At 44.2% G+C, this 15,647-nt stretch overlaps 1 protein-coding gene across 2 annotated transcripts; it reads right to left on the bottom strand.

Moving 5' to 3' along the window:
- Window positions 1-1,474: 1,474 nt before the first annotated feature.
- Window positions 1,475-6,008, bottom strand: LOC127292915 (ATP-sulfurylase 3, chloroplastic). Of its 2 annotated transcripts, none has more exons than XM_051322435.2 (5): window positions 5,308-6,008; window positions 3,884-4,289; window positions 3,451-3,711; window positions 3,236-3,322; window positions 1,475-1,956 (listed from the first exon to the last, which is right to left on the bottom strand). In XM_051322435.2, the coding sequence occupies exons 1-5, from the start codon at window positions 5,856-5,858 to the stop codon at window positions 1,816-1,818; spliced, it is 1,446 nt and encodes a 481-aa protein (XP_051178395.1). In that variant the 5' UTR covers window positions 5,859-6,008; the 3' UTR covers window positions 1,475-1,815. The 2 variants fall into 2 exon arrangements, with proteins under 2 accessions (XP_051178395.1, XP_051178394.1); XM_051322434.2 differs by lacking the exon at window positions 1,475-1,956 and adding an exon at window positions 2,728-3,147 and having other exon boundaries at window positions 5,308-6,004.
- Window positions 6,009-15,647: the final 9,639 nt, after the last annotated feature.

The following is a 15,647-nucleotide window of genomic DNA, read 5'->3' as shown; positions in this document are numbered from 1 at the left end:
AGTGATCGACCCAGAACTTCAAACATTAAGTTTTTTTTCGAAATGGGGAAAATATCGTCCCAGCTTCTGCATCCAAAGGATGCACACGGTTTTTTTATTAGATTATTCACGAACCTTACAAGAAACAATACAAAAGACCAATTTCGAAGCAACCTAATTTTACCTACAGTGGGATGAAGAGGGTGACAATACACCAACTCACATCAACCAAAACTAAATGCCTTCTCAAACCGCCCAATAGCAGGTGAGAAGCACATCTAGTCAAGCAGACTCACAGCTGTTGTGAAGTGTACAACTAGATTGCCTAGCCCTTTCCATCAGTTCGGACTGTTGGTTCAAGTGGCTAGTGCATGAAGCTTAACATGGTATCAGAGCCCCAGGTCTTGAGTTCAAATCTTGGCTTTCACATGGTTTTCGCAATTAAGCCTAAAAATTGCTGTTGCCCCCCTCTATAGCCACCGCTATTTCGGTGTGCTCTTCTTCTTTCACGTGTTGACTTTCTCTTCTCCCGTACGCCAACGCCCACGCCACATGAGTTGCTCCCGCCGCCTTCCTCAACGCGTACGCCAAAGCCCACGCCACATGAGTTTCTCCCGCCGTCTTCCTCGACTCCATCTTCAAGAGAGATCATCGCATTAACCTTGCAAGACCTGCCGTCGATGCCTGATACCCTGCAGCACCATGCCGCACCATGCCGCTGAGACACAGAACCAACAATGTGGTAGATGAACACCACTCCACCGAGAACCGCCAACATCCAGCAGCTGCTCCAAAAACGATGCCCCAGGAGGTAGAACGATGCACGGCGCGGGTTTCCCCCGGAGCAGCACAAGTGAGAGACCCAGAACTTTGAACATTAAGTGGGAAATTTTGAGAGCAGATTTGGTGAACCAGTGCTCCTAGTTTTTGTAATATTTGAAAATTATACTTCTATGTTTCAATAAATTATGATGCATAGGATGGGGCATAGCTTTCATTCCAAAAAAATCTTTCAAAAAATTATAAAATTTACTCGTGCGAAGTTTCGGCTGAAATTGTCTTGTATTTTGAGCTACATGAAAAAGAAACAAATTTATAACTTTGTTTAGGGATAGTTTTCCTCAGTGATTTTTTTTCCTATATAGTTCATAAATACTCTCTCCGTTTCATGAAAGTTGTCTGAGATTTGTCGAAATCTGGATGTATCTAGACACGATTTTCATGGGACGGATATTTTTCTCCGAATGTTAATATTCCCAACTTTTCATTTGAAAAGGGAAATATGACCATTTAAAAAAAATAAACTACTAGCAGATGCATATGCAGCTTTTTATCAAGGAAATAAAAGAGTCATCTTCAAAAAGAAAAGTCACCTTCAAAGCATTTATCCTAACTAAACAGCAGACCACAGGTTAGCATTTGAGGATTTTGTTGGCATCTCTATCTATACCCTGTGCCCCACTGAAAAAGAACCCCATACATGTAGCTTCTAATCTGAAGCCTTCGTCGATTTGAGAAGGGAACATAGCAAACACATCATACACCAATAAATCACAGCCATATTGTCTATATGTAGTTAGGTACAAATCTGGCAAGAAGATACAAAACCCATCCTTATTGGCACCACAAGCACATGATGGGCTCCAGGGGAGCAACACTGCTAGCAGATACTAGTATGCAGTACAAACCACACATGGAGTGTTGGGAATCATGCCCAAATGTTAAGTCTTACCACCAGTATGAGTATACAGTCATATATCATCGGCTCTTTGCCGTAAAGAACCGTTCACAATACGAAGTACACCACTATTCATTATCTGAAGCATCTTTCAGCTTCTAAGCCGCAACTGCCTCTCTCAGTTTGGGGCTGCCTTTTGTTGGGGTCAAGCTGTCGTAGTACTCTACGAGGACTTTCCAGCCACCTGGGCACATAAAACCATCTGGTGGACTCTCACGGTTCTTGGCAAGACCGCGCATCTGTGTACAGAGGCAAGTTTGTTAGGACATGGCCAACAAAACATTGGTGCCAAAATTACTGATGTGCCAATGACACTGAAATGAATTACCTTTGTCCCAGAGATGAAAAGGAAGTCTTCTTTCCCTTGTTGGGTCGAAGAAATTAATTTTGTTATGCTTTCTGTCATATGCAGCCACCCGATCGAAACAATCAGAAGATATGTCAAGAAACCAGAATAAGTGAAAGACCCATTGCATTGAAAGATGCCTGACGGCAGGCACCGCGCTCCCAAAACAAAGGGTCCATCGAGTCCAAGGAATAACGTGGAAGAACCGTATAGGTTTAGCTTATAATCTCCTATGTGTCACAGAACTTGCACGCCGATACAAAATTTTAAAGATTTCTCTAGAAACATAAGGATTTTAAGACAACTTCTCCTAAATTGGATAAGTGGACTTAACCTAAAACACACAAATTGTTTGCTTCATATAATCAGATCAAACCAATTACAAGTGCTGCACCTAAAGTTTTAAGATCACCATTTATCCATGTTCGTTGGTCCTTTCTGTTACAATCTATCATGGATATTACGTTTTCAAAAAAAAAAAAAAAATTCCATCATGTCTATTTCATTTCTGCAGCTTGAGTGCTTCTTTATTATTTTTGTTGGCATCTGTCTATATCATTCATGTGACCTAGAAAAAATTACCACATATATGTAAATATTTGAGAAACCTGAATCTGGAAACTTCTTTGATTGGAGAAGGGGTCGTAGCAAACACATCAAACACTAGATAAAATACCACCATACTTTATATGTAGTTATGTACAGATCTGGCAAGAGGATACAAAACCCATCCTTATTGGCACCACAAGCACATGATGGGCTCCAGGGGGCAACACTGCTAGCAGATAGTACAAACCACAAGGGACTGTTGGGAATCATGCCCAAATGTCAAGTCCTACCACCAATATATGTATACCACCATATATCATCGGTTCTTAGTCGCAAAGAACCGTCCATAATACCAGGAACACACATATTCATTATCTGAAGCATCTTTCAGCTTCTACGCCGCAACTGCCTCTCGCGGTTTGGGGCTGCCTTCTGGTGGGGTCAAGCTGTCGTAGTACTCGACGAGGACTTTCCAGCCACCTGGGCACATAAAACCATCTGGTGGACTCTCACGGTTCTTGGCAAGACCACGCATCTGTATACAGAGGCAAGTTTGTATGACATGTCTAACAAAACATCGGTGCCAAAGTTACTCATGAGCTAATGACACTACAATGAATTACCTTTGTGCCAGAGATGAACAGGAAGTCTTCTTTCCTTGATGGGTCGAAGAAATTCATTTTGTTGTATTTTCTGTCATATGCAGCCACCTGATCCAAACAATCATAAGATATGTCAAGAAACCAGAATAAGTCAAGGATATTGTATATGAAAACTGAATAATTAGTTGTTGATGTCAAGATCAGGATGAGATATATGGTCTTGATGGATTACAAACCTTGAAAGGAAGGATATTCAGCCTCTCAAGCCCAGGAGCCATACTCAATACTTTTTTCCCATGATCAGCATCATAAAGGTCCCTCTTTTCCATTGGGTGACCCATACCAGCAGGATCTCTTCCAACAATATAGAAGTTTGCACCAGCATTGATACGAGCCTTGGCATGCCATTGCACCTCAGTTGGCCCAGCATAATGCATTGGAGATGGGAAGATTGCAACCACAGTTGATTCTGGGTTTAGGACACCTTCCTCAAGAACCTAGCAAAATGAACAAGAACGTCAAACAATGCAAGAAACATTTTTACATCTTAAAGCATCTACCATCACCAAATAGAAGGTTTAGTCATAAGACATGACATATATTTTTTGCCCAAGAATATAGTTTAAAAAACGAGACAGATGGATGGTACAATTGTTTATAACTGAATACCTTCTCATGCTGCTTCATTCTCACACTAAGAGGCACATCGTCAGCTTTTGTGAAGCCTCCCAATGGATGGAGAAGAAGAACAGGGTTTTTGTAGCCCATATCAAGAAGGCGCCTGCGTGTATCAGTCATGAGCAAAGCATGCCCATTGTGCACAGGGTTACGGAGTTGAAAAGCAAATACTGCATCAGCATTTCGCCTGGCAAATTCTTCACGTAGCTGTGCTGGAGACAGGCGATACTGATCGAGACCATCATTATACTTGATTGGTTCAATGACCTCCAAGTCTCCACCAATTAACCAATCACCAGCATTTGTGATCGCCTCCTCTACATACGGCAGCCCAGGTGCAGTTGTTCCCCAAGTCCGTGCAATTCTTTCTTCCTTGTTATGCTTGTAGATCTCAATACTGAAAAAAAGAGAATTTTTTTTATAAGATGAGTTGAAGATGCGAGGATTAAGTGAAGTAAAAGTAAACCTCACTCCCATAGTCTATGCTTGTTTTCAGGGTATTCATCAAAAGGCAGATGTAACATGTTCTCAGGAGTTTAGGTTTCGATGGAGGCGTGTCACGTCAACTTCATTACGTCACTTCACTCGTTTGGTAACAAAATTTATAAGCTGGGATTCCATTTTAATTTTTTCAACGTTTGATGCATATAAAAGTCTGGCGAATGCAAGTGAAACAGTGGTGACGTAACATGTAAGTACATGGTATGAAACGTCCTAAAGTACTCGGAAAGGCGGCGAAAAAACGACAAAGCTGAGTATCTATTTGAGGAAGATAGATCCAATATTAAGTTTAATACGACCGACGGTATTACCGACTTGAATACGACCGGAGCTATTATCTGTTAAAGGATGCATGATTACATACTGTGGAACATGTGAAGATGGTCAACACACAGAAATATCCTGATAGAAGCATGAGTGAAGTTCTCACTATCATAGCCCCATTCCCACAAAAGTGGAATCACTATCAAATTTAGTTTGACCATCAAACAACCAGTTGAGTTAGAAAATTGCTGAGCATTACAATTACCTCATATCATGAACTGACACATCCTTGACGGGACCATATTTGTTTGTAAAGGGAATAAATACTACCACTCAAAAGTTAATAGAAGACCTAAACATTTAGGTGTTCATTTGAAATGAGCTGATGAAAAGTGTAAACCATATGTGCTGTTAATTGTGAATCTACTTGTTCCCAGTTGAAGAAACCAGCATTTTCACCATTAACCTACACAAGCCGACAAGCCTAGCCGAACATGATAATATATCGCCCTTTCTTAAAAAAAAAAAATCTTTTGATACATTCAACCATGAGGGTACCAATTGCGTATACTGAAAGTGAAAAAGATGAGCGCACACACATAAATCAAATGTGAGAGAGGAAAAGAGATTAAGGGGATTGGTGGTCTTACTCGCTGAGGACGGCGACGGGGCGGTCGTGCTCGTCGACGAGCGCGACGCTGGTGGCGCCGGACGCCAGGATGGCGCGGCGCTGCGCGTCGTCGACGGCGAGGACGATGGGCACGGACATGTTGACCATGCCGCCATCGTCGCCGCGGACGGCGTTGAAATGAAGTGCTTGGAGGAACTCGGTCTCGCGCATGAAGCCCCGCAGCGGGGACGCCCAGCCCTCGCTGAGCACGTGCACCCACTCGGTGTCGACGCGGCCGAGGCGCACCCGGTGCGGCAGCGCCGCCGCCTCGCGCCGCAGCGCCGCGCGCCGGCCGCCCTCCTCGGGCGCCACCAGCTCGACGAGCGCGCCCCCGTCCGGCTCGATCAGGCCGCCGGCCCGGCACCGCACCTCGCGGGGTGCCGCCGCCGCGACGGCGACGGCACTGTTGCCGGGCGATCCCCTGCGCACCGCAATCCCGACCCGCGCCGGCGGCAGAGGCCGACCGTGGACCCGGCCCGGCCGCGCCAGCTGGTGCGGGAATTTCACGGCGAAGGCGGCCTGCGTCGCCATGGCTGCTGCAGCTGCTGGTTCTCGTCGATTGGGTCTCCGTCCAGCTCCGGCCCCGTGCAACTACTTATACCAGCACGGGTCTTCGTCGGGGAGGCGCAGAAACAAACGTCTTGGCCTTTGTTTCGTTGGGCCTGGCGAGAGACCTTCGCAGTGGTTGCGTGCGTGAGGATTATTATAAAACGGGTGAACCTGGACGGGATCGCGGGGAGGTGCGGCGCGGAGGCCATGGGCGCGGTGAACGTGGACAAGGGACCCTGGCTGCGCTAATGGGGGCTGATGAGGATGGATCGTGGAGGGCGGGCTGGTTTAGTGATGTGCCTTTTGGCCATGTTTTTGGGATTTTTTAGGGGTGGTGAGATGGTTGGACTTGGACTGGTGTCCCGACTGATGACTTCTCTTACGTATGATCCTATGTGTGTTCGTTAAGGTTGGATTGTTTGTGCCAGATGCAGTCTATGTCCAGGCTTGACGCCGTATGTGTTTTTTTTTGAGGTAAACACATAATATAGGGATTTCTATTTTCGTGCACTCAGGTCCTTAGTTGTGCTCAGTTTTCCCCATCTCGTTAGTTTTTCCTCAGTTTTCCCCTCCCTCTAGTTTGAAACCCCTCGCAGACGCTCGGACGGGAGGGTTGCCGTCAGGTCAGAGACCTTACTGCTGCAGATTAATCGACGGGTGGGGGCTGCCTGAGAGGCGGTTCCTCTCGGCCGTCTCGTGCTTGACAAATGGGGACGCTCTATTGGTGCCGCGACCAATGACCAGTGGGGTCATCTATTTTTCAGGAAAAAGTCATATATTGCCGCTACGAGGGCTGCCGCACCAATGACCGGTGGGGTCGTCTATTTTTCAGGAAAAGACATATATTTGCCGCTTCTGTGGGCCGTCGCGGCCAATGACCGGTGGGGTCGTCTATTTATTTATAGAAAATCATATATTGCCGCTCTGTGGGGCCTCCATGACCAATGACGTGGGGTTGTCTATTTATTTAGAGAATATAATATAGAGTCGCTACGTGGGGCCGCCTCGGCCCATGGCGGTGACTATTTTCGTAGCTTAATTTAAAGTGACTCTTATGCTAAACATTGTGCATAATATATAGAAAATAGCTAGATCTCTAAATATATAGAAAATAGCTAGATCTCTAAAGGGGATGGATGCATGGCTTCACGTCGTCGTCACTTTCATCGTCAGTATCTTCGTCGTCTGAGTAGTAGTACTTCCTGCACATTGTTCCGTCGAACACCTTCACTGTGAGCACATCATCGCCTTCATATTTGAAGTGTACGTAGCAGCCGAAATCCACACCGTGCGCGATGGCGAAATTCTCCCAGCCCTTGTCGAGATACATCCGGCCTTGTCCGTCAAATAGGACCTCCACGGTCCAGAGACGAGGACCGCATCCACCTGCTCGCAGATACACCTTAGCTGGCTCCTGGCCGTCAAGATAGTCCGCAAACTTTTTTGGGAGTGCCTGCAAAGAGATCGAGCGCCGATCGTTTGAAATTAAAGGTTTTTTAGAACATGCCCATAATTAATCACATGCATCATATACGTGGGAACGCATACGTACCTTCTTGACCAAAGGGTCTTCATAGATGACGATGAAGAACTCCTCTATGATCAATGGCAGTGTTGACGACGGTGGTGGTGGCAATGATGATGATCCACCACCCCGGCCGCCCCTTCCCCGTCCCCTTCCCCTTCCCCTTCCCCTTCCGTTCCGCGTCCGAGACGTGGAAGCCATGGCAATGGATGATCAAGTGTATGTGAACGAAGAAGAGAGAGGCAGAACCTATTGACACAAGGGATGGCCGTTGTGGGTGTTTATAAGGGAGAGATGACCGTTGTAGGGGTTTGCACAATAAATTAAGGAGGAGGTGACCGTTGTGGGGGTTTACACAATAATTTAAGGAGGAGATGACCGTTGTGGGGGTATATATCTCAACAAAAAAGTAATGCGGACTATCTTGACGGAAATGGAACTTCGTGATATAGTTTATCATTTTACCGTGAAAAGTAATGCCTAAAAGAAATGGTAATTCGTGATAGTTTATCATTTACCGTAATGGCTACAACAAATCGTTGATGGTTTATCATTTTTTGCGTGAAAAGTAATGGCTACAAGAAATGGGTGATGGTGTATCATTTTTTGCGTGAAAAGTAATGGCTACAACAAAATCGGTGATGGTTTATCGTTTTTTGCGTGAAAAGTAATGGCTACAAGAAATGGGTGATGGTGTATCATTTTTTGCGTGAAAAGTAATGGCTACAACAAAATCGGTGATGGTTTATCGTTTTTTGCGTGAAAAGTAATGGGTACACGAAATGGGTGATGGTGTATCATTTTTTTTGCGTGAAAAGTAATGGCTACAACAAAATCGGTGATGGTTTATCGGTTTTTGCATGAAAAGTAATGGTTACAAGAAATGGGTGATGGTGTATCATTTTTTGCGTGAAAAGTAATGGCTACAACAAAATCGGTGATGGTTTATCGTTTTTTGCGTGAAAAGTAATGGCTACAAGAAATGGGTGATGGTGTATCATTTTTTGCGTGAAAAGTAATGGCTACAACAAAATCGGTGATGGTTTATCGTTTTTTGCGTGAAAAGTAATGGGTACACGAAATGGGTGATGGTGTATCATTTTTTTGCGTGAAAAGTAATGGCTACAACAAATCGGTGATGGTTTATCATTTTTTGCGTGAAAAGTAATGCCTAAAAAGAGTTTATAATTTAGCTCGTGAAAAATAATGCAGAAAACCAAACTTTGCGTGAAGCTAACCGACGACAGAGAGAGAGAGAGAGAGAGGGTGGTGGCCACGACCGTAGAGAGAGATAGGGGTTATCCTGCCCGTTAGATCATACGATCAACGATCGGCGGGCACGATCCGCGTGACATGGGCTAGACCAATCAGGGCAATGTTGGGCGTACGCGAGAGTTTGTGAAGGGAGAGGGCAAACCGAGTAGTATCAAGAAACCAAGGGCAAGTGAGTAGTAAACAGACTAAGGGATTCAAATATGAGATTTAAAAAATGGAAAATGCGTGTTTTGTACAATGAAACCCATCTTGGCCTACCTCAAACTATTTGCAATACAAATCTACATGAGTGTGAAAATTATGGCCTCATTCAGACAAAGTATGTTTTGGGGAAAACTGTTTTGGGTAGGGCTTATTATGGAAAACCATGCACCTTCATAGCTACTAGGTGATTTGAGAAGTGGCAATTTGTGGTGAAACTTGATTTATCTATGATTTATCTATGATTTGAGAAGTGGCAATTTGTGGTAAAGACTCCATGAGTAAGTGCCACTCTTTTTCGGAATTTTTTGCACATTAAATAACTCATTTAACTAGTTAATCCCATTTGTTGACTCTCTGTTGACCAGCCACTTGAGGGTAAAGCGAGTATATTACACTAGCCAGTATTAGCACTCAAGGAGAAAACTGAGCACACAAAAAATGCTAGTATATGACTCGGGGGTATACCTGAGTATATCTAAATTTCCAGGGTTAGACCCGAAGACGCGTGTTGCGGTGCAGAAGTGCAAGACGTGCCATTGTTGACGCATGTCGCGGTGCAGACGTGCAAATAGTGGACGCGTAGGACGCGGGTCGCATTTAGGACGCGTAAGCCCCTCCCTCCCTCTGCACACAGTCGTCTCATTCTCGCTCACGCACGAAACCACCCCTCTCACGTCCCATCAACTTCTCCAAATCGAAAAAACCCCAACCGCCGTACGCACGCTACCCTGCCGGCGATGGAGAAGAAGAATGCGCCGGCGGCCGTCGCCTCCGAGCCCGTCGCCTCCGCGCCCGTCGCCTCCGAGCCCGTTGCCGCCGAGCCCGTCGCCGCCGAGCCCGTCGCCGCCGAGCGCGCCGCCGCCGAGCGCGTCGCCTCCGAGGGCGGCGCATCCAAGCGTGGCGCCTCCGTGAACTGGGCCTCTCTCTCGGCTGATGGACCACTTCACAAGATCGGCCAATGCTTATTGGCGAACGAGGAGTACGCCGACACCTACTCTGCTATGAGGCAAGTCTGTAGAAATTGGCGCTCAGGTTTGCCTGAGCCCGACGTGCACCTGGACGAATGGATCATGCTACACCACGCCCTTCCACGCGTCGCTGAGTTCACCTTCCTCCAACTCGGCACATCACGCTACGTCACCATAGATCTATCGGAAGTTCATACAAGGTTCAAATTCCTCCATATCTACCTTTTTATTTTCAATCTTAAACACATCTTAGTGCTGAATGTTATCTTCATCAATATATTTTAGATACTACTTCGTCGGCTTTTGCCGTGGTGTCATCGTGCTTGCCCAGAAGAACCCGCCGCACAAGATACGGCTGCTGAACCCACTCACAAAGAAATCGAACACTATGTTTGAGGCGCAGATGCCATCTGTTTTTCTGAAATCAGTCGCTGTTATCAAATCCCCGACTATGATCTTCGTTGCCGCACATTACCCGTCGGAAATTGGTTGGGTCGATGAGAGCACTCCAACTAAGGATATAAATGAAGATTGGGGAGAAGGAAGATTTTTGATCAAGAACCATTGTCTGCGTTGCATTACCCCGTTCAATGGTGAACTGTATGCAGTAGCTGCGGATAATTTTGAGATCGGAAGAATAGTGTGCACCAATGTACAGTTGCGACAGCGCGCGAGCACTGTCAAGATGGAGACACTAATTTCATTTCCAGAACTTGGACGTCAGAAGTTCTACCTTGTGAAGTCGGATGGTGATCTCGCTGCTTGTGTTGTTGGTCACGAGGCTTTGGCGGGCAAACCTTTGGTGTACCGTGTGGACACTCGAGCCGCTCTCTCCATCCGGTCGGTAACATTGGCGTAATGCCTTCTTCGTGAATTATATCCGGTGTATCTCCGTCGACACCGCAGTGTACCCGACACTTCGACCTGGCAGCATCTACTACACGGATTTGGGTTATATCGTAGAGTACTCTCATGATACAAAGGCCTGGGATGAGTGGCCAGTACGTGTGGATAGAATAGGAAGCTACGGTATGAGAAATGAACACAAGCCATACCGTTTGGAGGATGTATTGGCCGCACACTGCAGACGGAAGGAGTTCAATGAATATTTCCTTGGGGAAATGCACGAATGGAGCGACAAAGAAATATATGAGGAGGAATGAAGAACAAATTCATTCATCCTAATCTTCTTGTTGTCCATACATTGCGTGCGTCTTGTATATTTTTCAGCTTAGTTTGTCGTGAACATTAACAACGTTATTGCACGCTTTTTGGCTGCTGTATGCAGTTTATGTATTATACTTAGTTTTGTGATTATGCTGTTGTGAATTTATCATATACTAGCTTCTAGATTTGCTACTAGATTTGCTGCCATATTGGGCAAAAAACGAGGGCCAAAAGGCATAAATAACCCCAGAGATTTGCTACTAGATTTGCTGCCATATTGAAGAAAGACAGAAATAGAAGCTTCTCTAGATTTGATACTAATTTGGTGAAAAAGACAGAGAGAGAAAGAGGGGAAAAGGTGCTCTTAAAAATGCCAATTTGGGCCGAGAGAGACAAAACCCAGCTCCTGCTCACGTGCAACCAAACGCTTCTCGTCCTGTCCCACGTGGTCCCTTTCTACCAGCCCCACGCGACGCGGCCCCACACGACGCGGCCCCACACGACGCGGCCCCACAGACGACGCGGCGCAACACATCAGCACAGAACGTCCAAATAAACGGATTCCTTCCGTCTGAGCTCCTTCTGCGGGTTTCAGACATAGGCTTGGGGAAAACTGAGGAAAAACTAAGGGGCTGGGGAAAACTGAGTACAACTAACGACCCGAGGGCACGAAAATAGAAATCCCCATAATATATTAAGCTAGCAAGGTGCCTCATTAAAAACTTTACAGTCCTCTTAGATACCCTGGTGAGTAAAAGAGTGCGTCTGAAACTTGCTGCTCTGAGATCAAAGTATAGTTACATCATCTAGAAGAGTTTGCAAAAATAAAACTAGAGGGCTCATCGACCCAATTATAAAAAGACTTATTTATAGGGACTGCCTAATGATCATCTAGCTGAAAATGCAATTGGGTTCAGGTCAGATTTCCCCCCAGCCCAGTTTAAGTCAGATTTCCCCTAGCCCAGTTCATACACACGTTCAGTCCATTTCATTACACACTCAGTCAGGCCCAAAAACCACCAGTCCGGTTTTTTCTGGTTTTTTCAGTCCGGCTGTAACTTCCTGGGCCTTACAACAACGGCCAGGAACTAGCCCAGATAATTCTACCAGACTACATCTCCACGTCACCTTCTTCCTCCTCACGTAAAGAATCTAGAAGGAAACAGTGACGACGCCCAGGCCACCGGGAAAACGCGATCAGAAAAATAGAGACGGGAAAAGGAGATCTGGAAGAACAGAGATCGAAGGAAACATGGATGGCAACGAGGGAGGGACCTACCTGGACATGGAGAACGATGCTGTTGGGAAGGCCTTTGGATCTCCTCCCGTCTCAGCACAGGTGTGTCTCCACCTCTTCTTCATCCATCTCCTCTTTTAGTGCAACTCAATTTCTTGATCAAACACCATGTACCTGACCAAAACCAGAAACTGACTTGCTCAAATTGTCCAATGCACTGAATGACTTGCTCAAATTGTCCAATGCACTGAATTAAAAACATGATTAAAAACCAGAAACTGAAAATTGAAAGATATTGTCCCTTTCTTAGCATGTCCCTTGTTATCCAAAGGTATTATCCAATGCACTGAATGACATGATTAAAAACAACAACAAAAAGCATAGGACCACTCACTTTGGTTATCACACTGCACATTCTCCGTTCTCTGGCAACACTCTCTTTTTATTCTCAAGAACTGGTCGGTTGAATCATTGTTCTTCAAACTGAAAATTGAACAAAAGGATAACTGAAGCAACTGACATAACAGAGAATAAAAAGAGAGCTTCTGGAAGCGGATGACACATACCATACTTTCCCCGCTTGCCTTCTTACAGCCTGGTGTCCAGTGGTGGCTTGTTTCCTATGATTAGAAAAGAGTGAAAATGAAGAGAAATGACAAATGAAATCAACACAGACTATTTACTGAGAATGACAGGAGCATTCATATCCATTTAACTAAAAATTACTGAGAATTGCATAGACTATTTAACTGAGAAATTCTCCGTTTGCCTTCTAACTAACTTACTATGTTGAAAAGACATTTACTAGAAAAAACTGAGAGAATAATTCAAGTAGAATTACTGACATAAACCAGCAGGTAAACATTTAGTAGACATTGACATGCAAAAATTATGTTATATGCAAACTTCTAGTCACTGCATTGCATAACTGATTCAGAAAGCACTGCCTGCCGATCCGACAACCATCAAAAAAAGCAAAGGATCACTCACTTTGGTTATCATACTGCACATTCTCCGTTCTCTGGCAACCGTGGAAGGCCTTCCAATATCTGAAAATAAATGAATTGCAAACTAAGAAAAGGAAAACTGAAGAAACAGAAGAAACGGAAAAGCCTATTTAGACAGATGATGTAACATGGATGCAGATAGTGACATGATTTCATATAAAACAGTGAGTTTAAGTTAACATGGATGCAGATATGTGTTTGACGGTGCGGGAAAGAAAGAAACTGAAGAATAGACTAAAAGAAAGCACCGCATATGTGTTTGACGTAGCCCTTCTCCAGGCCCAGGTTCTCGGCACAGCAGGTCCAGTGCGCTCCACCCCAGCTTGTAGAAATCTCAAAAACAACACACAAAACAACAGCTACATTAAGAAAAATCTGAGGCTAATAAGTGAACTGTGTGCACAAAGACAAAACGGAGAGATTTTAGATAAGACTGAACCTACAATGCATGCTAGTATGTCGCCTGACATGCTATGCTGCATTCACAACTGAATATGCCAAACAAAACATGCAATAGAGCTTGCAGGAGCGGATGATACATACCAGACTTCCCCCCGCTTGCCTTCTTACAGCCTAGTACCCGCAGGATTAGCATGTGCTGGCTTGTTCCCTGTGATCAGAAAAAGTTTGGAACACAATGAGTGTAACTATGTGATAAGATCATCAAGCAACTAGATGTGTAAGGTCTCCAATTGTATGCCAGTGCCATTTTGTAGGCAAAATTGAAGAAAAAGACTGAAGTAGTAGACAACTCAGAGAAAAAAAAGATCAGGAGGGAGCAGGTCTCCAATTATGCACGTGCAAACCGTTCTGTTTTCTCCATCTCCATCACTCCGGCTTGCCGTACTAGGGGCTGAAGAAAGAGTGACAGATAATGAGCGACGGAGAATAAACGACAAGAAATGAGGGACGGAGAATGAGTGATTAACTGAAGAATTAATGAATAAGTGACAAGAAAATATGAGGGAGAGAGAATGAGCGAGTAAATGAAGACTTCACACTGATCTTAAACAAAGACTGAATAATGAAACTGAGAAACGGAGAATGAGCGAGAAACTGAAGAATATAACTTAGACTAGGAATGAGAGGCCTAAGCTGAGGCTGAGATAAAACTGAGATAACTAAGGAATAAAAACCGAGAACTGAAGACTAAGGAATAAAGACTGAAACTGAGACTAAAAACACTGTGAAGAATCTAACTTAGACTGAAACGGAGAATGAGCGACAAGAGAGATAGAGCATATCTGAGGGCGTCGAGTGTGTCTATCCTCTGCACATATATGAAGCGGTTGTAACTTGAAAACTGAAAATTGAGCAGAACAACAAATGAGAGACTGTAAGACTGAGAATTGAAGAACTAAAACTAAAACAGAAACTAAGACTGAGCTAAGAGACTGAAAAATGAGCTAACAATGACAGATAACTAAAACACTAAGACTGAAGAATTGGGAAAATGAGAAACTGAAACTAAACTGAGATTAACTAAAACACTAAGACTGAAGAATTGGGAAAATGATTAACTGAAACTAAACTGAGATTAAACTGAAGAATGAGACTGATAGAAAACAGAGAATTATCTAATAGTAAAAACTGAATAAAACTAACAGTAAAAACAGAGAGAAACTGAAGACCACCTAACAGTAAAAACTAAAACTGAAGACTAAGTGACAAGTAATGAGGCATGAGAAACGGAAGAACTGAGAAACTGAAGAACTGAGAAACGGAGAATGAGCCCCAGCGCGTCCGGCAGGCTACGGCGGAGGAGCATCTCCACCATGCGGACGAGTTGCTCCGGCTGGCTCTACTTCTGCTGGCTCCAGTCCTCGATGTCGATCTGCTGCCATCAGGAATAAGTGACAATTAATGAGGCATGAATAATGAGGAACACAGAATGATGAATCAGCGAGTTACTGAAAACTGAGGACTGAGATAAGAAAAAAGAATTAAAAATGAATTAAGTACTGAGCTAGGCAAATTAAACTGAAGACTGAATTCTGAAGGACAGGGACTAAAAATTATATCTGTTTCTATTTTTTTGTTTCCTTTGTTTCTACTCAATTGATATTATATATATGTCTATATGCAGAATGAATCTATGACGGGATCGGGAAGCTACAAAACATCAATTGCTATGAACGATGACTTCTTCTTACAGGAAGGATTCACTTACACAGGTCTGCTACTTGGTGATATAACACATCCTGCAGTGTATGAAACACAAGATGAGCAGGTATTACAATACTAATCAGGGAAAAAACGCAAGTTTCAAAATTTTCATAGTTGCTTCTAATAAAATCTAATCTGTCATATTTCTGTGTATGATGAATATGAAGGATAACATTAAAGATTCTTCTGCTACAATGCTCGGAGACGAAGAGGATAATCCAT

This window comes from Lolium perenne, chromosome 4 (genome assembly GCF_019359855.2).
Source record: "Lolium perenne isolate Kyuss_39 chromosome 4, Kyuss_2.0, whole genome shotgun sequence".
NCBI classification, from domain to species: domain Eukaryota; kingdom Viridiplantae; phylum Streptophyta; class Magnoliopsida; order Poales; family Poaceae; genus Lolium; species Lolium perenne.
This window is presented reverse-complemented; position numbering and strand designations above follow the sequence as displayed.